This window comes from Corvus brachyrhynchos, unplaced genomic scaffold, assembly GCF_000691975.1.
Source record: "Corvus brachyrhynchos isolate BGI_N302 unplaced genomic scaffold, ASM69197v1 scaffold279, whole genome shotgun sequence".
NCBI lineage: Eukaryota > Metazoa > Chordata > Aves > Passeriformes > Corvidae > Corvus > Corvus brachyrhynchos.
This window is the reverse complement of record NW_008246060.1, coordinates 1,319,818-1,344,907: the sequence shown is the minus strand read 5'-3', so window position 1 is coordinate 1,344,907 and position 25,090 is coordinate 1,319,818. Positions and strand designations below refer to the sequence as shown.

The window sequence follows — 25,090 nt, the reverse complement described above, 5'->3', positions numbered from 1 at the left end:
ATTTTATAAACATTGAGGTTGAGACTTTCTGAACTATGTGCTTTCAAAATGTGTATTGTCATTTTCAAAAAATGGTGAGTTAAGATTTAGGTGACTGCCTCTAGCCATTCTAACATCAAACTCTTGGCCAATGTGAAGGTATGTAAACACCTCAAATGGGAATACACAAGTGGATCTCCACAGGCAAGTCCTTAATTTTTCAACAAAAAATTAATAAAATTTAAACCATATATTTTTAACTATTTAATGAAAACATAGTCTTGTTCTTCATATCCTGTCTTTGACTTTCCAAACTAGTAAATATTTCTTCACAAAATAGATGTTTTGATTTACCATGTTGTCCTCACTTAACATTAAGAGCATTACATCTAAAATTTAGTTCAAATGTTGAATTTCCACAGCCCCACATCAACAATAAAGCGTGCCAAAAAGGTTTTGTTGTGCTTTAAAAGGCCTCTGCTAATCAGATTACATGAAAAACACTTACCATATTTGCATTTTCTTTCTAAGTATCACAGTTTGAAGTCTTCCAATATTCTTCCTTTTCTAAAGCAAAAAAAAGTGAGACATTTAAAAAAGGATTTTCAAAGGCACCCTAGCCAGAAAGAGAATTCCTTTTTATAACTGGTGGCATAGCACAAGGCATTAATATATGTCACTGATGTACCAGTTGATCTAAACTTGGCATGTAATATGCATGGTTTATCAGATCACAATGTATTTTAAATTCTGTGAGAGATCTTTTGACTCCTTCCACTGAGTAAATAATGTTTTGACTGGTACAAAATTAGATAGTTCTGGAGACTAACAACTGAAAAAGCAGAACCGCTGGCCTGGGAAAGTATTCATTGATATTTCTGATTACAAGGTGATTTATTTGAAATAAATTAGAGGTCCTATTTAAGTTCCTAAAAGAAAAGTCATATCCTCCTTTCTCTGTTTTACCCTCACTCTTTGTCTGTCTTACATACGTGTGAAAAAGTCACCTTTGGCATAGCTAACCATCTGCTTGTCTAGTCAGAATGGCCAGTGCTTCCCACTGTTGTTGCTCTGAGGGAATTTTCTGGGTCATGATCATGTAAGTGAGCTTACATTACCTGAATGCTATTTGTTCTTCAGCTAAACAGAATGGTTCTGGTACTGATGGTGTTTCATAAGCTGGTACTAACAATTTCCTTTAATTCTCATCTCTGTTGCTTCTGAAAGTTTGCTTGTGTTTTGACATGAAAGACCTTTTTTAAAGATTAAATCTATTAAATCTGTCAGTAGTGCTGTATCCTTAAAACCCCCTAGTGTTCTGAAGCTTCATCAGTACCTATAGATAAAATTTCGCAGTGCATCGTGTCATATACCTTTTTACAATTTATGTTATAATGCAAGTCAGTTTAGTGTTACAATGCAACATTTAAAGTGGAAAGGTGACTCAGTGGCCTGAGGGAAGGCGTTCCAGAGAGATGAGGCAGCGTAAGAGAAAGAGTACCAGAATCACCGGGAGGGGCCGGTAAACCGATCTCAAGTGTGCCCAGTGAGGTGACACACTAAAGTGCTGGGAAAACAGGAACTCCAGCCACCTAATGGGAGTCAGAGTTTGGGGATGATATCCTAGCTATGTTTTCATATCAAAATGACCCTATTTTAATTCAAAGGAGGAAAATTTTCAAAGCCCTAGGACTCCTGCCAAGGGCTTTTCCCCTTGTCAGTGCAGTCAGAGCCAGGCAGGCCGCTGTGCACAGAGCACTCAGCAGCACTCTTCTGGGTACAACCTGGCAACGCCATTCCCGCACACGAGGAGCCATTCCTGCCTTTTATTTGTTGGCACAAAGACTGGCACGCTTTTCTGCTGCCCCCATGTGTCGAGATGAGAGGTTCCCTGGAGGTGTGGATATAACCTGTCTTGCCCAGCTCTGTCCCCTTCCCTCAGCTCATACTGTTGCACCACTGCAATCCACTATACACAGGCTCTCCATTCCATGGAGTTTGTTTGCTTTTGTCATATTTTAGCAAACTGTTCTCAGACCATGCTCTCCTGCTACCTAAGCCATGCATTTCTATGGAATCTACCTAACCAAGCTCTTACCTCTAGCCAGTTCTTCTAGTCACCTCTCTGAACAATCATGTTGCTGTTCTCCAGACTATTTATCTGAGGTCTACCTAGCTGAGGTGATCCCATGACCGCCAGGTTCAGAGATGGGCTGACTGTCATGCCACTACTGATAAACACTAACACTCTTATCTGAATGTGCCTGGAAAGCAAGAGGTCTCAAGAAATTATTTTTTAAATGCAGACTATAAATGAATGCCCTCTCCTTATTTTCATCTACCAACAATTTAAGACATTCTAATTAGGGGTGTATCTTGTGAAGTACAATTTTGGCAACTGCATTATTGAATGTTTTATCCTATTAAACATCTGACTCGAGCAGGTATTTTGTACAGTTTTGGTTGTCTAGAACAGGTTCAAAAGCCTCTGATGCTCAAAACACCAGTCATTCATTCTGGGTTTGGGTTCTCTAAAATCTGAAGGGTCCTGATCTACACTGCCACCACCCTGAGCTGCCTCAGCCTCCTGCCACCTGCCCAGCCCTTTAGGGTTAATTTGCTGTAGGCCTCAGGGCCTCTAATACAGACCAAACAACACTGGAAAGATACTACCCCTAAGCAGAAAAAAGATACTGAAGAGACCTATATTTTATATATAGGGTACATATGTTTTTAGCTCCCAAAGAAGTCAGGAATCTTTGAGTTTATTTTCCTCATTACCATGCAACTCACATTAATCAGGTTTCCACAAATAATAGCCTCACTTTGTTTTGTTCTTTTATGTTAAAACCACTTGCAAATAGACTCTCAGTGAAATCTCCCTGATTTTTCAGGGTTTGGGAATTTCTTTGCAAGTAGCCTGGGTTAAATTCTGCTCTCTGTTCTAGATGTATGAAGCCATTTAAGTGATAAGAATAAGGAGTGAACTGTAAATCTCTGTTTGACGAATGTGTAATTGGAAATAGAGACTGTGGTTACAAAATACGCCTCCCTGGACTGACTCTTAATCCACTTTTAAAAATACAATTCACAACATGTTGTTGTGTTAATCTCAACCCCAAGTCAAAAGCATTCATGTTCCTGTCTCTGGACAACAGCAAGCCGTTAACAAAGGCAGGCACTGTAGATGTCAGATCTACTTAATATCAACTTAATATCAACCATAGAAATAGCTACCAGGAGAAAAAAATTAAACTTTTCTACAAGTAACACAAGAAGTTCAAATAATCAAAGTATAAAGTACATAATATGGCTTTCACTGTAGCAATATTCCTGTATTTCTTTTTCCTTTAGTTTTAGGTAGGCAGATTCCTCCACTCTTTGTACCAGCCACTCTGACAACATGTTCAGTTGGTATTAATTATGGCTATGAATATCCTTTATTATACGTTTTGAAGATGAATGTTCTGAAGAAAGGGAAAACAAATTGAAAGTGATGGTTCTGTAGCTTCTAGGATCTAATCCTGCTTTATCTGAAGAACAATTTAGATAAGCCATGAGAGAGAGGAGAGCAAAACCCATAAAGGAAAAGCAAAAGTACAAACAGTGTTTGGCTTAGTGCCCTCTCTTACATGAAATCCCAGGAAAACAAGTTCATTGGTGTGTCAGCTCCAGCGAGATGTTGCACACCTGTACCAGCATCAGGCTGAGGCAGCGGGCCCCAGGCTGGGGCTGTCTCAGTTGGAGACCTGAAACAACACAGCAAAATTAGCCTTGTCTGCTATGCCAGGTTCTTATCAAAAACGAGAGAAGGAAAGACATGAAAGAAAGAAAGAAAGTGAGGAAGTAAAAGCAGACAGGGAAGGAGAGGGGTCATAGTAGAAGGCAAACCTCACATATCACAAAGTGTCCCAAATTAGGTGAAGACACTAGAACTGGCATTATCAGATCCCCTTTTATGGTCTGTTTTGGTCTGATCATGCTTTGCAATTGGGACAGTGAAATCCTGTAGTGTAAAAATGGATCCCGTAGTCCCTGGTGATGCTGGGAGCAATAGCCCTGACTGTAGATCTCACACTTTTCAATCAATCTGCTTCTTTGGCATCAGTGTCAAATCAAGCTTCCTCCTGCTTCACTTGCCCAAAGAAAGTCATGAATGGAAGAGCACATACCCAGCAATCAAACCCAGCTTCTGGGTTATTAATTTTCATTCATTGATTTCTGATCCTATGTTTCTGTCAATTACCAGACATAGTCTCCAAGACACTGGGTAGTATAGATAGGAGTCCCCATTAGTTTTATCACAATTTCTAACTGATTTTTAAAGCCGATCTGATATAAGAGGTTGCATCAGCTTTTGCTTCTTTGGGCAACTGCCAGTCTCTGTGTGTTGGTATTTGCCGTGTGCTCTACAAATCATTGAGGTCTGAGGGTGCTGACCACAGGAGGAAGACTGGTGTGAGCCAAACTCTGCATGGTAACTTCCAGGAGATCCTACTCAGCCACACGAGCCTTTCCAGGGAGAGCTCATGCATGTTCTATTTGAACCATAAGGGGAAACTATCCACTTTAAAATCTTAATGCTAGCAGCTTGTAAAATGTTGGTTAGATATCCCAACATTAAAAAAAAAAAGTAATTTCCCTTAGAAAAGGAAGAATGTAGGAGGAAGCTAATGAAATATTAACTGTACAGGGAACAGTGAAATGCCTGTGAACACTTCTTGCTAACTCTTTGGTCACTTAGGCATTTTTGAAAGGCTGATATTATATAAGATAATATTGTACAATGGCTAATAATGGACAAAAAAATGTTGTAATTTAAAATAAAGACACAGTGTCCTCCATGTTTTTTAGACAGGGAACCTGCCTTAAAGAATGTGATGCTTTTATAACTGAGTAAAAGTTTTTTACAAAAAAGGGATTTTACAAATCCACTTTTACAATTGCCACCCATAACATCAATTACTTCATGTTCTGGGGATTATCTATAACATTTTTCAGCAGTACCTTGTCTACTGCAACAAAGCAAACTACTGGTACATTTTAACGTATTGAATAATTTTGAAAAGCAAAAAGATGGAACATTGGGGTACAAGAGATTGTGGCTCATGTGGATGACTGGAAGACTGTTTTCATTACTGTGGTTATAACTTTCTGGAAAAGTCTGACTCCTCTCCTATTGATGATAGTGACAGAACAAACTCTGATTTCATTGGAAACAGCATCAGGCCCCCTAAATCACAGGTACATTTCATCTAAATAATGCATGAGACTGAAAAATTCTCTAGTAACACTTGGGCAATCCTCAGATGAGTTGAGGATTGAAGCTACCCTGTGCAATGATAAAGCCTGTTTTGGGCTGGGTGCAAAAGAAACAGGCACTCAAGGAATGTTTTAACATTATTATTTGTACTTTTTATAGAAAAGAGGTACAATTTCTATCATCCTTCTAATATGTCTCCACTTCTAAAATTAGAATCCAAATTAGAATTACACAATACCTGGCAGACTCATGATAAGAGATGTGCTGCATAGTGATATGAATAGAAAATACCCAACTCATCTTACACAAGGTTTGTAAATCATTATTGAAATAGCTTTTCCAGGAACATCCAGAAATTTGCCGTTAACACTTTTCTTACCAAAGGAATAATGGCCTTAAGATATTATTATCATTCATTAAAGTCTATAAAAGAGAAAGAGTGCTTGCCACTGCTGTTCAAATTACCAGGCCTTTAATTGTAGTTATTAAAGCAGCAACAGTCACTGATGCTTCAAAAAAAGACATCACTGATCTTGCCCAAAGCTGCACAGGTACGGAGCAATCCACTGCCCTTTGAACAACCTAGTCTAACAAAAGGCAAAGTGGGTACTTTATGAGTCAGCATTCATATTTTACCAGCAGAATGGTCACAGTCTAAGCCTCTCTTCTGCTGGTACTCCTTCAGCCCATTAGAACAAACTTGGCTAATGCACTATTACATACTACCCATTAAAAAGAAATCAGATCAGCCTTGGGAAGAGCAAGATCAGTGGTTGGTAGGATGCAAACCAAGAGTGGGTAGTAAACATTTGCTCCACAGGGCTCCGGAGAGACCTGCAAAATCACTGCAACTTGACTGCAAAGAGCCTTAAGGAAGCTTTCAAAGAAATGGCATGTCTCATTTCTCATTTAATGGTTCAGCACATGCCATTAATAAAATAGTATTAATTTCATCCTAGTATCTAGAAAATCAAGAATTTTCCATTAATGATAAATCTGTAGGTTTACAAATACAACCGGATAATCCTACTGAGGAATAACAGCCAACCAGCCATGTACAAAGTTCCATTTTAAACTCCCTTCTTGTGAGCCTTGTTTGAGCTTGTGAAGGTAGTTTGGGCTTTGACAGCCAAGCTCGGGAGAGAAATAGTGCTTATGTAATTTATTCCAGGACACTATGCCTCATTCTTCTGCCAACCAGCAAAGACAAAAGGACATAAAGCTGGAGGTCATGATACTTTGAAGTGCTTTTTTTAGTGCTCAGCAGGCAAAAGCCTGATTTCAATGTTTTCTGTAACTAGACAGAAGAACCAGTATTTTTATGGGCTTTATACTGTTACTTACAAACTAGAGAATATGAAATTTTCTGGTGTTGCTCTATCAAAATGCCAGCTCTGCAAGACCTGGCACATTCATTGTGTATGCTCCAACTTTTTGTGGTTCCTGGAAGTTTTGGCCTTGTATCATCTGCTATTACAATGGTCACTCTGTCTGCCACAATAAAGGTTCATAACTGTTTGTGGTTTCTCAATGCTGTCCTTTCTACATAACCCTTAGCTTATTTGTCACTCAGATTATTCAATGATTTTGCAATTCCAACATCCTAAACTCTGTCTTAAAGTGGAAATTATTTGAATTTTTTTTATCAGCTTGAATAATTTTGCATATCATGCACAAACAGCACACAAACAGCAAACTCCATGGTAATAATTGCATCTCAGCAGAACTCCCTATAGATTTACAATTATTACCAGACAGATCAGACTTTATTTTCAGGCTACAGATTTTGTAGCCTACACATCTACAGACACTGTCCCAACCACAGCAGCACCGCGTACAGTATCAACAGGCAGTTCCTGCCAGCACTCTATGGCTCACATCTACTGTTACAGATACTATAAAGAATATCTTAGATCTCTAGTCCAGGTATAAAGTTACATTAGACATCAGCCATAAAATGCCTCACCTGTGCCCAAAAGAAGGGCTGACTTCACTACACAACCTTTCAATATCATCACCACAAACTCATGCTCACAAGCTGTTCTGACAATGGTATTTGTGCTGGTTTTTGCTGGGGTAGAGTTAAGTTTTTTTCCACAGTAGCTGGTATGGGGCTGTGTTTTGGATTTGTGCTGGAAGCAGTGTTGGTAACACAGAGATGTTTTCATTACTGCTGAGCAGAGCTTACACAGAGCCAAGGCTTACACAAGCCATTTTCTATCTTTCAGCCCACCCCACCAGCAAGGGGCTGGGGGCAGGGGGGCATAAGGATTTGGGAGGGGACACAGCCAGGACAGCTGACCCCAAGTGACCCAAGGGATATCCCAGACATGTGAGGCCATGCTCAGCACACAGAGCTGGGAGAAGAAGAAGGACATTCCAGGGAAATTCAGAGTAATGGAGTTTTGTCTTCCCGTGTCACCATTACATGTGATGGGCCCTGCTCTCCTAGGGATGGCACCTGCCTGCCCATGGGAAGTGGGGAATGAAATAGGAATAGGCAGATCCATCAGGCCAATGCATGGCTCCAAGGTTGGTGTCAGTGGAAAATTTTGGGGGTTGTTGACCATGGGAAGATCTACTCAACAGCTGGTCTACTCTGACACCTGACTGGATGCACCAGTCTCAGAGTGGAAAAGGAGCCCTTGCACAGGAGCTACTGGGCTCATTGGCAGAGCTTTAAACCAGCTTGGAAGAGGGAAAGGGACATAACCAGGCTCGCCAGTGCTGAGGGATGGGATGCTGTGCCGAAACTTGAGGAAATGAGCAATAATGGATCCCTCAATCTGCTTCACAAGGTGTTGGCTACAAAGTACCACACCTGAAATGTTTCTACACTAATGCACACAGTACCAGGAACAAACAAGAGGAGTTCCAGGCTTTGGCCCAGTCCCAGAGTTTGACATCATTGTATGAGTGAAACCTGGTGGGATGAGTCTTGCGCCTGGAATGCCCTGTTGGATGGTTACAGGCTCTTCAGGAGGGAGAAACAGGTCAGAAGAGGCAGAGGGGTGGCACTGTATGGAATAGAAGGGTTAGAATGTATGAAGCTCACAGCTGGCAATGGCACAGTTGAGAGCCTCTGCATAAAATCAAGGGGCAAACAAGTAACATGGATGTCATCCTGGGAATCTCCTATAGACCTCCTATGCAGGACAATGACACTGACAAATTTTTCTTTGAGCATCTAAGGGACACTTCCAAGTCAACTGCCTGTGTCCTTATGTGGGACTTCTACTTGCCAGAAATTAACTGGAACAACCCAGGCCAGAAAATTCCTAAAAATCCTGAATGACAACTTTATGGAACAGGTCCTAAGGGAGCCGACTCAGAAAGATGCCCTTATTGATGTGCTGCTTGTCAACAAAGTGGATCTTGTCAGCAAAGCGGGGATTGGGGCTGTCTTGGCCACAGCAACGATGAAGTGATTGAGTTTAAAATCTCTGTTGACAGGAGGAAAAGTGCCAGCAGAACTTCAACCCTGGGCATGAGGAGAGCAGACTTCAGGCTGTTCAGGGAATTAGTAAGCAAGGTTCCCTGGGAATATATTTTTGCAGGTGCTGGGGTCCATCAGTGCTGGTCACTGTTTAAACATTCCCTCCTAAGCGCACAGGAGCAGCAATTCCCAAATGTTGGAAGTCAAGTGAGGCAGAAGGCCAGCTTTGCCGAACAGGAATCTTCTCTTGGAAATAAGGCAAAAAAGGAAGATGTGTGCCCAGTGGAAGCAAGGTCAGGAGACACAGGAAAAATACAGATATGTTGCTTTCATCCCACTGTAGGGATAAAATTTGTGTGGCCAAAACTCAACTAGAGTTGAAGCTGACAGAACTGCAGGGGACAGTAAAAAAGAGTTTTTTTAATATAATAATGGCAAGAGGCGGTGTAGAAATAACATCAGCCCGTTCCAGGATGAGGATGGTCACCTCACAAACAGAGACATGGACAAGGCAGAGCTGTTTAATGCATTCTTTGCCTCTGTCTTCAACATGGATGATGGACCAAAGGAGTCTCAAGTGCCCTGACATGGAGGACCATGACTGAGAGAACGATCAATTCCCAGCTGACACTGAAATTCTGCAGGATCTGCTGCTCCAGCTGGATTCCTACAAATCCATGGGCCTGATGGGATTCATCCAAGAATCCACAAAGAGCTGCTGACGTCATCGTAAAGCCTCTCTCCCTGATTTTTGAGCTGTCTTGGGAATCCAGAGAGGTCCCAGCCAACTGGAAGCTGGCAAATGTTGTCCCAGTTTTCAAGAAGGGCAAGAAGGAGGACCCTGGAAACTAAATCTGTCAGTGTCACTTCAGTGCCTGGCAAAGTTACGGAGATTATTCTGGGAGATATTGAAAAGCACCTGAGAGAATGCAGTCATTGGTCACAGCCAGCATGGCTTCATGAGAGAGAAGTCCTGCTTATCAAACCTGATTTCCTTTTATGACAAGGTAACCCACCAGGTTGATCAAGAGAAGCCCTTTGATGTAATCTTTCTGGATTTCAGTAAATCTGAAATTTTGATAGTCTCTCCCAAGTTCCTTCTGGACAAAATGTCTGTCCCACAAACACATTATGGGATGGGTGAACAACCGGCTCATGGGTCAGGTGCAAAGGGTGACAGTGCACAGGGGGATATCAGACCGGTGGGGTTCCACAGGGCTCCATCCTCGGCCCTATGCTCTTCAACATCTTCATAAATGACATAGATGTAGGACTGGGAGGGATACTAAGCAAGTTTGCAGATGATATAAAGCTGGGAGGAGCTGCTGAAGGCAGGAAGGCCCTGCAGAGAGACCTTGACAGATTAGAGGACTGTGCAATCATCAACCATATGAAGTTCAACAAGGGAAAGTGCTGGGTTCTGAACCTGGGATGGGGCAACTATCTCTTCTCTGTGGTGACCAGTGAGAGGACCTGGGCAAATGGCCTGCAGTTGTGTCAGGGGAGGTTTAGGTTGGATTTTAGAAAAAGGTTCTTGACCCAGAGGGTGGCTGGGCACTGGAACAGACTCCCCAGGAAAGTGGTCAGAGCCCCAAGCCTGACAGAGCCCAAGAAGTGTTTGGACAACGCTCTCAGGCACATGACTCTTAGGAATGGTCCTGTGCAGGAGTTGGACTTGATGATCTTTATGGGTCCCTTCCAACTCAGCTTACTCTGTGATTCTGTGTGAAATGGTTGCTTTTGTTTGCTTGTGTGCATGGCTCTTGTTTCATTTATTAAACTTGTCTTCCGATTCTCTCCCCCATCCCACCAGTGGCTGGGAGTGAGCAGCTGTGTGGGGTTTTGTTACCAGCTGGGGTTAAACCACAACAATATTTTACAAAAAGAGAGGGAAATAATAGAAAAGTATCTCCAATGCATCAGGAAATTTTACATAAAAGAATTGCCTTTCCCTCTGACTTTTCATACTGTTACAACTCATAAAATAACTTTCTGAAGAACTACAGATGAATCTCTTTTCTAGCACAGGTGCTCACTTGATAATGTTTTGAGAGATCTGGGAGAAGGTCAAGAAGCCAGCTATTACATCATTAGCTATGAAAAGGCTTATAATATCAATTCCCCATCATAAATGCATAACATTTTAGTAATCTTTTAAAATCAGAATTGTGACAAGCATTTTTAATAAAATAATATATCAACAATCGAGAAGCATTTTTTGTAAGATGAACTGTTTAAAATTGCAGGCAACTTTTTGTTGCTGGTGTGTAGGAAGAGTAGAAATGAAAATCTCATCTCTGTGTTTACCAAGTGATGTGGTAGGTTTCAGCCAGTCAAGGTTTTAGGCAATGAAATTCTAGATAATAACAGTGTTTCTCTGTGTATTGATTCAAGTGTGATTTCAACGTGTTGAAATTATTCCACCTTTGTTTATTTCTAGTTTTATTTACAGCTTAATTTCAATTGCCTCTTTTAATTACTTTTCCTCCAACAGTTCATTTCTGTGCATTCAATAACAAATTTAGAAGTTCTAGTTTTTTGAGGATCTGTAGTTGCAGGTCATCCTGAAGGATTTTCTGCACTGTTTGACTTTTCAATGTTTCACTGAACACTCCAAAGAAGTCAGGAATATTTTAGTATTTAAATCACACATGTTTGCTGAGTTTGCCTTTGGAGCTGCAAAACTTTTATGTTGTTACCAGCTGATGGGTTTCCCTGTGACTGTAATCTTCAAGTTCTGATTGAAACTTAACGAAAGAGCAATAACTAGTAATTTGAAAAGGCTGAAGTGTAAAGCAGCTGACAAGAGTGATACAATGCCACTACAGAGCCTCTTGGATGAATCAGCAAAACCCACATATGCATCTATAGGGGCCGTTCCATGAGCGAGGAGAAGGCATTCGGTGCCCATAGGTGCTGTGGGAGCAGTGGATTCCCTGTCCAATGAGGTGGAATGCTCCGCGGGCACATGGTTTACGCTGCTCAAAATAACTTGGGACCTGCAAACTGACAAATGCTATTGCTCCGGTGGTGACAGGTTGTCCAGCTCCTTACAGCCATCCTCATAATAGCGAAGGTTAACTTCCTTCACTCTATGGACTCCTAGCTGTTTCTGCTCCTGAGGACTCGAAGAATCCCCTCGCTTCCTTAACTTTAATCTCGCACTTCTGGATAACTGTCATTGCTACTAACTGCCAGGGCTGGGCAGCAACATCTGGAGGAATTAAAAAAGGTAATCCCTCGATTTTAGATTCGTCTACATTTTGATTTTGCGGAGTGTAGCAGAAGGGTTTGATAAGCATGTATATCTGAATGCTAATTATAGTTGGTAAGGCATATACAGGGAACAAATAATTTTTAAACTGACTTAGATTATGCTGAGGTACGTGCATTGCAGTGAAAGAGAAACAGGGTTCTGCGGCATTATAAAGGACCTGAATAGCATTGGTGGGGTTCTCAAAATCCCTTGGAGCCCGTCTGACTCCACTAAAGAGTCAACAAGATTCTAATGACCTGAAAAGTTCCTTGCTGGGACTCTTTCCTCTTCCTGCTCATCTTCCCTTCATGAAATAATGGAGGAGTGAAATATTCACATTCTGGTATTCAGCCTTAAACCAAGATTCCACAATTTGGAATTCCTTCTTAAGCAAAATCAAACCTAATTTAATGCGACCCCCATAGTTAAATGCTTTCTATTTATTTAATTATTTATTCCGTCATGTAAAATGACCCCCATGGCTATATTTAGTGCAGGGAGATCTGCTCTCTGGATTAATGTACACAACAGCTGCAGAAACAGTCCTGCTAGAAGGGCATAGCTCTCACCCTTGAGCTCTCACTATCTCCTTTGCTCTCTTTCTCTCTCTCAGAAAAGTATTTGACTGTCAGTAGCAAATGTTTGGCCCAATATATTGCAACATTAAGCAGTAATCAGAAGCCCATCTTAAGTTTTACCAAATAATACATCAACAGTTGACGAGAGAACAGAGTAGCTCCTGACTATATGTTAATAGAACATTATACAAGCCATGCTAAAGACACTGATTACTTTATCAGCAGTTTTGTTTCAACCATGAGGTTTACATTTGTGAAGATGCTCTAGAGTTTCAGAGTGAAAACAAAATCGGCAAGTGTTCATGGAACAATTTCATAAATTTCAACTCTGCTCTTCTCCTCTCCTACATCTCCTGAAGGTTCCTAAGGTCAGGATATTTCTTTGGTTTTGTCTGTCTTTTAATTTTTTTTTTACTTTCAGAAGCAACTAACAAAATTAAACAGCAAGTGTGGTAGTTCTTGTAGCTAAGCAGAATGGTATTTACATATCAAAAATATTTATAGTCAATTCAGGAGTTAGTTAGGTCTTGTACATGACAGAGTACCAAGCACAAAGGGGAACTGTGTGCTCTGTGCTGGTTTTTATTCCTGTGCATTCTTTAGAGATTTTACAGCAGGTCTTGCTATGGTACTGAAGAAATCTTTTTTTATCAACAGCTGATAAAAATTAGTAGTCTAGGAATATTTGCACATAAATACGACATTAAGATAGTTTGTTTAAAATGTACACAATACCATAATGGCAATTGGGCAATGCAACCTCAATTGTAAACTAAACCATGGGGTGTGGGGGAAAAGGAAAAAAAAATCAGTTTCATCCTCTGTTTAACTGGTTTAGTGCTTGCTTTCATAAAAAGGAATATTGTACAGGAATGGGCAAATTATTCCTCTAGAATATAAATCTCATGTAAACATTGCAGTTTGAAATTATGACTAAAAATATGAAGGCTTTTTATGAAAAAACATAAAAAACACAGAACAGTGGACAAGAGGTGGCAAATGCAATCCAGATTTCTTTTGTGTCTAATTTAAGTTCCCTTTTCCATTGGGAACCTGTATTTGTAGGAAAACTGAATCTCATTTTAAAACAAAACAGCCCATAGATTTGAAATTTCCAGACAAAGAGATGTGCAAATGCACGGCCCCACTTTTCAGGCAGTTTGCACTTGTTCAGTCTGGCTACACAAGCTGTCAGTTGTGCAGTCATTGATACTCGTGTGTGAGTCCCTCACACTGGTGCCACTTATACACACAGGGGTAGAATAGAGACTTTTGCTCAGCATTTTAAGTTGTGCAAATTCTCATTACAGTTCCAGTGCAGTGCTGTAATTTGTCAGTCTAGACTGAGCCCGTCCAATCCCTTTGAACACTGAGAGCTAAGCTGTAGGTTCAGTCCCAAGCTAAAACACCACAGTAGTCCTCAAGCACACGCATTTGTGGATTTCTGCACTGCTCACACGTACTGCCAGCAGGACTCACAGAAATGACTGAGTTTAAATCATTTGGTCCACAATCCATGAAAACATATTTGCAGTTTTAGCCATGAAAAAAGGTATGCAGACTGGTGTGTCTGTGTTTGCACCAGGACAAATGAATATTATTGCCTGTTAGTTATATTTTCATTGAGGACTTCCATATGTGCATTCAGCATCAGATTGTGGATCTCTGCTGCATCTTTTTTTGGCCTTCATATAAACTTCTTCTCATATGGGCAATCCTTGAAGGAAAGAGGACCATATACATTACTTGAATCAATAAAAACTTGTTCTACATTGTGAGTGCTTGAAGTACACTCGGAACTTGTCCTGATATCTGGCTGCAGAGATCATTGGGAGAGGAGGATGGAGAAGCACCCCAGGCAGGCCTCAAAGACAGCCATCACCTGTCTTCCTTTCTGACCGCCTAATTTAAAAATCAGCTGAAATTTATTTGTTTCCAATTGATGTTGTTTCTTCAAGATATTGTTGGCTTGCAGTTCAAGGAGATGCACTGAGGAGGAAAAGAGAACTTGAGACATGGGATAAAGGGTCTTGGTTCTCATTTTGAGAACTACTAAGGGACAATATTAATTATGAAAAAATGAAGACTTTTTGTGATCAGAGTGAAGAATAAAAGGTCTTTTCATTATATGAGAGTATGAAGGAAATGTTGAAAAAGTTGGAGAGCTCTTAATGTGCTTTTCCCTTGAAGCAGAGTATTTCCTCCTGCTTAGGGTGTCTAATACTGTAACAGTGAGGTCATGGGCCAGGGCATGACTCCAAGTACACACAGGGCTCTTGCAGTGTCTGCTGCAGAATAACTTGGAGAGAGGATTTATCCCATCCCATTTCTGAGGGATTTTGTTTCCATGAGAATTTGTTATACCCCTGAGCCTCTATTTTCTATATTTAATTACATTACTTGGAAATGGGAGTTTAGTTATCTGACTCGTTACAAGGAATGGAATTCAAAGTCACTAATGTGTCTAAAACAGGAAAGTAAACCACCTTCTTGTACACAGTTTTCTAAACACTATTTTAAAAATATTGCATACACACACCCCCAAACACACAGAACTGCTAACCTCAGTCCTCTACTCCAGCCTAACCTTTCCTGTATCTGGAGTCTCAACGTCTGTCTTGCAGCAGCCACAGCTTGTCAACAGGCAGTACCAGAAACGGTGACAATGGCAACTGCTAAGTGAGAATTCCTGCAAGCACACGAGAATGTGACTGTGATCCTCCAACGTCTGCAAGACAGATCGCTTGTGTCAACTCTTACCTTGTTTTTCATAGCTGCAATCATACAGTTGGAACACCCCCATAAATGTTAGTGTTCAACAGTCCATGGGTAAATGCCATTTATGTGCAATTAAATTCATCATGAAGTGGATATAGCCTCTAACAATGTCTAAATTTTCCAGTTTCCACACTGAGGTGCTGGGTATGCAGAGTCTTGCTGTGTAAAGGCCACAAAGGTGCCTCTCTGCAGAGCAGAAGCAGCAGTTTACTTGCTGCTCTGATGCTGGGGTTTCACGAAAAAGCACTCGCAACAGAAGTAATAGGAGCTTGAAAAGCTAAGACAGAAATAACATTTACTGACTAAAATTTCTCTTTTTAAGTTTTGAAAGCCAAAGAATATGTTCAAATGCTTTTTGCATTGAATCTGCTAATTGTTTATTCTGACAGAGAAGGAGAGTTTGAAAAATTATCTCTAGGGCATCAAGTATTAGAAGCTGTTCTCAACAAATAAAACAGAGCTATATCAGATATATCTGGGATTCCCTTCAACTTTGCTGAGATTTCACTACTGCTGTTTCTGTAGGAAAAGATCAGATTCTTTCAGTGGTGACTCAGGAATGAATCTAACAAACCTTCAACAAGAGGAAATGAAAGTGTTTGCTGTCACACTATGCAAGACCTCTGTGGTGCAATCTTCCTCCCTTCCACGTAAAGATTTTCAAGCCACTGCCAAAACTGTGGAAACTAATTCTACCTTTGTGAATATTTAATCCTAAAGATCACTTGGCTAATAAGAGAACATTGCCATAGCCATAGGCTCTTGGAAACTCAAAGCTTGTTCAATTAGTTGGTTAATGGAAACTGAATTAGCAGAGTGAAGGAATTAATGGAGTCAGTTTTGTTCATGGCATCCTCTGGTGCCTTTCAAGCTAGCAGGTGCCCAAGGTCACTGCTGTTGGTGTCCCAGGAAAGCCAAAGATGTTGCCCTTGGCACTCTGGTTTGGTGCTGTAGGTAATGAACCAGTCAAGAGTAGAGAACTGCAGGCTGCTGGCATCAGTCACCCCATTTCCCCCCTAAATAACACCAGTTTAGAGACATTATTTGTAACCAGCAATGCAATTCCTGCCCTTGATACAGGTTCATTACAACACTTTTTCAGTCAGCAAAATTATTGGTGCTTTCATTGCCACCACAGATTGCTGCCTACTGTGCTTTCAGTTTGTCCTTCTTACTGCCGGCTCAACAGAGTTATCTGCAGAGTTATCTGCACTTATCTGCTCAACAGAGACATCTGCAACTACAATACAATTAGCACAGTTCTTCACAGAAAAAAAAAAACCAAAAAACCAAACACAACAAACTGGACATCTCTCAAAGCATAAGCAAGGCAAAATTAATAACTGTAATGGGATTGCCCAGGAGCCTCACAGCAACATTTGCTGAAACTTAACATTTTCTGTTAAATTATAAATATCACATAATTCAAAATACTTTAAAACTTCAGTAGACAAGCACTGCCTCAAAGTGCTACATTTGACTAGAACCCAACTACTGCATTACTAAAAATAGATTAAAAAGTCATCTTCTACACAAGCTGAAAATAGAGAATAGTTAGATAAAATTAGATAAAGTTAGGTAAAATTCTGACCCTGGATGAGCTCTAAAGAAAGGTGATGGCTCTCTAAGTATTAAGAATTTGGCATCAGATTCGTTCTCATTAATATCTTGCTTCCCAACTCCAGAAAGAGAACTCTGCTCCCTTCTACCTCTTCTGCTCCAATAGGCAGAAGGAAGGAAGTTGTTCCAGGTCCTTTGCTGGGGAACTGTTTGTTTTCCTCCTTTCACTATCAGACAGTGCCTTCCTCACTAGGGTTTTTCAAGCTAGAATTATAAAACTATGTGCCAATCTAAACACATCTTTGAGAGTAGCTCCTTATATTGCAGTAATACTCCTTAAGCAAATCAGCAGAAATTATTTCTTTCATGTTTCAATGCTTTCAATTCATCAAAAGATGAATAGAAGACATGCAAGAACAAAGTCTCAAATATACCCAGAACAGTCTCAAATAACCATACTGAACACACAGTTGCTTTACTATGGTTTCCTGCAGAAAAGCTGCACTGTGATTAACAACTTCTGTTGAAACAAACAGCACTTACATGAGAAAATCAAGCAATGTCTGTGCAACAGAGGAAAATGAAACCCTGAATAGTCTCAGTCAGATAATTTCATATACTCTTTAGACAAAATCATTACAGGAGTTCTTCAAGTTCATTTGACTCCGGCAGGTTTTGATTACACTATATTCCTTCTCTACTTGCCTTTCTTCCTTAGAGTGTCCAGTGCTCTCTAAAGAGCTGCATCATCTTTTTTCAGCTCTGATGACCTTTAGAGTCACTGAGATGAAGATGTGCCATTCTGAAATGCTGCAGAAAGAGTGGCCAAGAAATGCAGCAAGCTAAATTTTGCCACCTTGTAAAATACACACTTCTCCAGCCTTCCACTGTGTCCTGTAAAGCTACAAAGAGCTGGATGTTCTAATTCAGCCAGAGCCACCCGTGGAGAGGTCAGTGTGGAGCTGCATCCCTCCAGAGCTGTGACATCCTGCTGAGGCACATACGGCTCTGGTTTTGCAGACTCAGTCACCCTCCCGAGGCAGAGGAAGGAGCTGGTGATGGCGCTGCCTCACCCCTTCAGCTTTTAAGCAGATAGAAAGTGGCCCGTGGGGAGCAGGCCCAAGGGCTGCAGTTCATTCACGGGACAGCTCTGTCTGTCAGTCTGTAAAGTCCTTATGTTAGAATGTATTTAAACTCTTGGAAGTTGAAACTGTAGCTTTAGCTGTGACCTTTACTGCACATAGTATGCGATCAGCACATAAACAAGCGGAGAGAGCCCCTTAAACACGTTCAGCTTCACAAAGGTGGCACAGCTGCCCAAGACGTGAAAGCTGAGCAAGCAAAAGCAGTTTCCACTGAACAGGAACTTAAAGCCTCATGGAGATCTCTTTGTACTCTTAAGAGGTTAAATTACAAACTCTGCCCAGTCATGAAACAGCTCACAATATTATCTCACATGGGCTTCCCAAATCAGCGTTCTCTATGTGCCACAGCTTCACTGAAACACTGCGCCAGATAATTTAATGCCAAATGTTCAATTAGTATTACAGACCCTGGCTCAGCTGCAGGGACTTGACTGGGTGCTTAGAAGCCTACAATTTATATGGCATTTTATTTCTCATTCTTTGTACAGGCACAAACTTAGCAATATTTTGATTGGGTGCCTCTGTAGCGTTAAGTGATTTTCTTTGTTTCAAATTATGAAAATAAAGCAAAATCAATAAACCTAAAATTACAAATATTTATGTAAGAAAAAGGATTTCAGTATAACAAATTTTGCCTCAAGCAGAGGGATCTCAAAATGCACATCAGATTATGACAGCTGTATGTTCATTCATTGAAGAAGAATATAAACAGTTTAAATAGAAACCTTCCTTTTTGTAAATAAGGAATAAGGGCTGCCACTCACATTCCAGGAGGAAATACTTCAGTAGTACAAGACATTACCACTTCATTTGTTCTTCACAAGCCCTTTTCCAGGAACAATTGAACTAGAAAAGCCCAAAGTCTTTCACAGCAGAGATGCCTTTCTAACTTTTCTTTCCCTGGCAGCTTCAGCTGTTACACAAGGCTGTGAATGGAGATGGCCAACTCTAGGGCATGGATGTTCTCTTCTCTTGATGCCATGACAGGAACCGAACTTTCTGCAGTGTGACAAACCAGACACCTTGGGGTAGGAATACCTGAAACCACTGCAGCAAGATTTGCCACACCATAAATGAAGTAGGAGGGAGACAGTGAGCACTGCATAGTCTGAGAGACAGATCCAGTAAACAGTCACGCACTTGTCTCAGTATCTGTGAGGATCAGCTCTCTGAATGGGGTAAAGACCAGTTATTTGTCTTCATATTTAGGCCACCAGAAGATGAGTGTGTTAACAGGATGTCTGAATCCCTCTGCACTCATCATGGCTCTTGTGTAAATAAAAGGGAGAACGTCACACAGTTATACTTGCTTAAGGATCTAAAGGGATGCTTTAGCTTTGCTTTTCAGGCATGCAGGTTAAGTATGGGCTTTCTGATAACTCTCATCTCATATGGTACATTTTTTCAGAATCAGGATGACCTAAGATCATGATTCTGAAAGCCCTGTAGTACCAATTATGTTTGCATCAAATAATGACATAGTTCTCTACTTACTTTAAATAGCTTATTAGAAATAATGCTGAATTTATGAAGCTATGGAACATTTAGCACCATTATAACTTCCTATAATGCATGAAACATTGTCATTATAGAATATTTTTGTTCTTTCTCCTTCCTCCTCACATCCCTCATATGATTTTGAGGGTTCATTTACTTACTACTTCAGTGCTTTTCAAGCTAAATTTACTTCATTTAAAAGTAGTTATTCCAAACAACTTTCAGTCCCTGTAATATCCAACACTTAATCCATCTGATGAGATTGTTTCTTAGCTAAGAAACGCACATCAACAATGATGAAGATTTGACATTGAAACTCAATTGATAGCTCTGTAGTTGAAGTTTTGCCTAGAACAGAGTAGAAAATACCACACTTGCAGTTACTTTATGTGAGGCTATCGACAGTAGAAGGTGATAAAAGATGAACTTTACTGGGTAAAGACAACAGTATCTGGTAGGATGTGCAGAAGCAGGCCTTTAACACTAGGCCATCCTTATGCTTCAAGTATCACAAGTACTTACAAGTATTCAGCACACAGATGCAGTTTGAGAATGTTCAGAAGCCTGTTTACTGTGTTCAGTCAAAAAAATTGCTGTTGATAAGGCGTGGTCCTATTTGTCCTTTTTGTTGGCAGCATGCAAGACGACAGTTTAGAAACCTCAACTTCAATATCTCAGCTTCTGAGGGAGAGTTATTTAGCAGAAACTAAGCATCAAGGGAAGAGTGAAAGAAGCATATCAGAGCCAGTTTCTCATAATTTCCACTATGGCAATGCTTCTGGTGATTCAGATGAGGTAGCTGCCCAAGATGACCTTCCAGATCTCTCTGCCTTTTTGAGCCAAGAAGAGCTTGATGAAAGTGTAAACCTGGCAAGACAAGCTATTGGTCAGAATCCGCTGGAAACTAAACAGGATGAGCTTCAGGCACATTCACAGCACCCCCCAGATCAGCTGAACAACACAGGAAAACACAAACAAATGGCCCAGTCTACAGCTTTGAAAACATCAGACAATGGCCTGCACTCCAACTTTTGCCAGGAACATGTCAGAAACACAAAGGGGTCCAAAGGGAGCTCTCAAGATCTAAAGAAACACCACCTGCCTTCTGAATCAGAATCCAAAAAGGAATTCCTAAACAAGGCGGCAGATTTCATTGAGGAGCTCTCCTCACTTTTCAAAGCTCACAACTCTGAAAGAATAAGACCCCGAACATGCAAAAACTACAAGAGCAAAATTGATTCTAAGAATAAGTCTGCTCAAAAAGGTAGCTCTGGCCTGTCTCTCACATCAGAAAACAGAGAAAGGCTTTCCATTCCAACACGTCAAGACTTGGAAAACAAAGCAGAGAAAACATTTGAACAAACAGATGATCAACAGGCTGCAAACCTGGAATCTATCAGTCAATTAACAAGTGCAGAGCTGAAAACAGAGTCAGAATCTGCATCTGTATATTCTGATGAGCCCATTGGACAACCACCGCGCTTTACTCAAAAATTGAAGAGCAGGGAAGTTCCTGAAGGATCCAAAGTGCAATTGGACTGCATTGTGGTAGGAATCCCAGCACCTGAAGTCAGGTAAACATATTCTGCACTTGTCATTTTGTATTTCTGTCATGGTAGGTGTGTGCAGGCAGGAAATACGTTGTTTGGGAAGAATATTATTTCTACTATGCTTCATGTCTAAACCCACTGCTTTAATTAACAGTTTTGAGGCATTCCCTTGGTGAAGCTTATGCCATTACAAATGTTGTATTGTGTTCAGCCCTTAAACTTGTAGAGGAGTCTGAGTAAAATAGAAAACAGTGCCAGAAATTCAGGGGTTTTTTTACAGAAAACAAACAGGAAATATCATCATCCCCTAGATATTTGCAACACTCTCTGAACACTTCTCTTGCTTATAAAGGCTTTGAGACTTATTTCTCCAGGCATTTGCCTTGATAAATCCTTTGGATAATAAAAATGTCAGTAGGATCCCTGGACACGAGAAATATTTTTTCCCCTTTCATCATTCATAGCTTATAATGCAAAGACAACAAGTGAAATCATCTTCTCTTATGTATCTGGACCTGTACACAAACTCAATCTGGTTTTCTTCGTATTCAGAACAGGTGAACACTGAAATGATTGTTTATAGACCGTACTCCAACACACAATGTTCAGTTTAGGTATTTCTCCAGAAGGCCACAGCACTGTCCTTATACCAGCAGTCATGTTCGTGCTGTTGACATGCTTAAAAGTGACAAGGTGTTCATGCCATCCAAGTTTAGGTGTTTAACAATCATCTAAAGTTCTAAGTCAGAATTAGAAGCTGATACTATAAAGTCACAGAACCCTCGCAAGGGCAGATTGGAGAACCCAGGAATGATGGCTCATCCTACAGAGTATCCAGGGATGAGCAGAATGCCTGTACACCCAATTCAGGAATCACTTGATTCCACAGAAATGGATGACAGATATCTTTATAACTTGGGTTAATTTTTGTCCCAACAAAACTGAAGCTTTTTAACTGACATTTCTATTGCAACATTTGATTTAGTTCATTTTGATTAATTAAATAAGCTACTTTTGTGAATGCCATTCAGTACAGGAGCTGCTACACTTCTATAGAATAAGCATCCATCAGATATAGGGAATTAGGGATAGGGAGAAAGAAGTCCCCTAGGGAAAATTAGTCCCAAGCTCAAGAAAAAGATCAGGCTCAGCTTCCAGTTTCCCATTTAAACTAAAAAATAGAAGGTAAGTCACAAGGGAGGAACTCTGAACTCTCTCTCCCTTGTGTTTGTGTGTGTATGTACGTGCTATATTAAGGAGAAAGCTGGGAATGTTAGCTCCTTGAACAGTTTTCTGATCATAATTATTTATTAACAAAGCTTTGTCATGTTCATCCAAGATTCTTTCAACTCCACCAATGTGTAGAAGTAACACTAAGAGGGTGTAAAAATTGTCACTTAACTGAGTGATAAATATTCACATGCTTCCAGTGATCATGGCCTTGTTAGTCACTGCTACAGCACAAGGAAACCAGAAAACAGAATGTACTTTGGGGTTTGTGTTCCATTAATCATGAGGACCAGAAGAACACAGCATTTTTTCCCTAAAAATAATCCCTACCTTTGATCTGCTGTGCAAAGCTTCCAAAAGAGTGAAGGAGGCATCCTGTTGACCATAGTTGTGGAACTGTGAGCAGAACTGTACTCAGAACTGGCAAACATCTTGCTTGGAGGGTACGAGTTTTCCAAAGTTTATGGTGAGTTAGTTCAATGTCTGTGGAGCTGGGCAAGGAGAGAAGGATTCTAATAGATAGGTTAGAGAAATAAAAAAATCAGCACTCCCAGGAAAGGACTGACTGGCAAGGTAGCAACTGATGAATGAAAGCTTAATGACCTTTGACTTAAAATGGACTTCCTAACCACAGAAAGGGATCCCAAGTGACTTATAAATGCATATATTAAATAAAATTACGAAGTGGAAGTTGTACTGTGGGAACCAAGAGCATTGTGAAACAAGAACAAGATTCAGCAAGCTCTGTAGCGTAGTTAATCAGTCAACACTAGGAGCAATCCGATGGTTAAACTGATGTAATGGGGATTATAAGAGAGAAATTAGAGACAGGATATTTAGAAAGAAGCTGATCACAGGGATAGAAAGGACTGGAAAATATGAAGGGCAGATACCACGTTTGAAAGCAAGATAGTACTAAACCAAATTGATGTTAAAGGTGGTGTAAATGACATTCATGATGGATCAGGGTCAAAATACCATTTTGATAACTTATCAAATTACCAAATCATGGCAGTGATAAAGCATTACAGGTGTGGTAGGTAACTGTCAAGCATGAGGGCTCACTGAGGGACAGAAAACTGGATGGTGGAGCCAGAGAAGAATGAGGAACAGATTTGAAATACCAGTATATGGAAAGCTAAGTCCTCTTGGCTGAATACAGAAAGACCTGTCCAATTGCTTTGTAAGGTAACTTAAGCCTTAACGTAAGAAGCCCACAACTCAGAGGAAGCTCGTGAAGCCAACCTATCTAGAATTTTGGGTGAAAAGTTACCCATTTTTCAGTATCATCAGCTGAATGCAGTGTCACAGAAGAGACAAGGACTGAAACCACAGGATGTGTGCTTCCAGTTAGCTCAAACCTTAGCTCGCTATTAAAGAGCACTAGTACATTTACTGCTGATTGCTTTACTCTGTACTGCGGGTTAGAAATAAGCCTTTGAGAGAAATGTGTAGCTTATTTCCAAAGTGTTTGATGACCTCCTTCTCAAGCTCCCTTCTACAGCTCCGTTTCTGTATGAGTAATGGTAGGTGTGACATTCACTCCTGTCTGTGAGGAGAGCACTCCTTTTTCCCTCAAGTTCAGAGGTGCCTACATTTTTCCAAACTGCTTGGCACATCACTCCTAGGTTAATTTTACTGATGAATCACATTGCATGGTTTGGCATACACAGCTATCCTGGAAGTGTCATGAGGATTTAATGTTCTAAAAACAGGCTGTATGTCATAAGGTTTCCATGAAAACATTCTTTAACATAGGCATACAAAGCTCAAAAGGTGCATTTTATGCTGCTTTACTTGAGGAGACCAGACCTGCGACTAATCACAGATTTTTAGAAACTCCGAAGCCATGCAAGGTTATTCAGGATTTTTCTTCCTGGCTGCCAATGAAAGCACTTCTCTGTTTTAGTGCTCAAAGTCTAGAGCCAAACTTCTCTTACATGCAACTCCAGTCAAGTCAATGGATTAAGATCTAGGATGAATTTGGCACAGGGGATGACACTGCCTTAATGTGAACCTCCCTTGCATGAGGAAGCTATCGTTGCAATCCATGGCAGGAATGAAATGTCAGTGACAGAGAGTATTGCTACTTCAGTCATTCCACATATCTCAATGTCAGAACTCCCCCTGGAACTGACATTTCATTGCTACCATGTACAACGTTTTCACAGTAAGTATAAAATCAAATGTTAATAAGCAAGGAGTAGATATGGCCATACCAAAGTTTTCCATGAAGCTTAACTTCACAGGAGACAACTGGTTTTGATTTATAAGCATTGCAGAGAGACAACATTCACACAACATGCTCCTTTTTTCAACTTAATCTCAAAATACTTGAACATTATGCTGAAAATACTGACTACAGAACACACTGCATAGAGAACTAAACACAGGTTTGAAACAGGAGTTTATTCCTGAAGTTTTAAATCTGCAAATTTGCTGCAAATCTGCTGCAAATTTGGGACTAACCAAAGAAAAAAATAACTGCAAAGAAAACAATTAACTCAATCCTGCTTCACTCTTTGAGTCTACTAAAGGAATAAATTGCTTATATACTAATAAAAGAAACATAAAAATTAGCTTACATGGTGTTTTTAAATTTGCTTGTAGGAAAATTAAACTGTGCCTCACAAAAGCATGTGATACAGACGTATCTCTGCACAAACAAAACAGGTTAATTCAAAAAGCTGATCAGTAACACAATGAGTTCTACCTTAATGGCAGTTGTATCAGAGCATTTTGTGTAATGTGTTTTGCTCGATGTGCCACTTCAGTAAGGAAACACATATAAGTGGACACGAAAATATAATATCACTGT

General features: G+C 40.3%; 1 protein-coding gene across 2 annotated transcripts in view; it reads left to right on the top strand.

The window, feature by feature from the left end:
• The window catches only part of MYPN (myopalladin), a 76,715-nt gene that overhangs the window by 8,214 nt on the left and 43,411 nt on the right, over positions 1-25,090 (top strand). The window contains exons 1-2 of one of the 2 annotated variants that reach the window (XM_008642750.2): positions 10,980-11,910; positions 20,128-21,066. In XM_008642750.2, coding sequence (XP_008640972.1) covers positions 20,129-21,066 — 938 coding nt within the window. In that variant the 5' untranslated portion in view covers positions 10,980-11,910; position 20,128. Of the gene's footprint in view, positions 1-10,979; positions 11,911-20,127; positions 21,067-25,090 lie in introns of those variants that run through there. The other variant, XM_017746457.1, reaches the window with a different exon arrangement.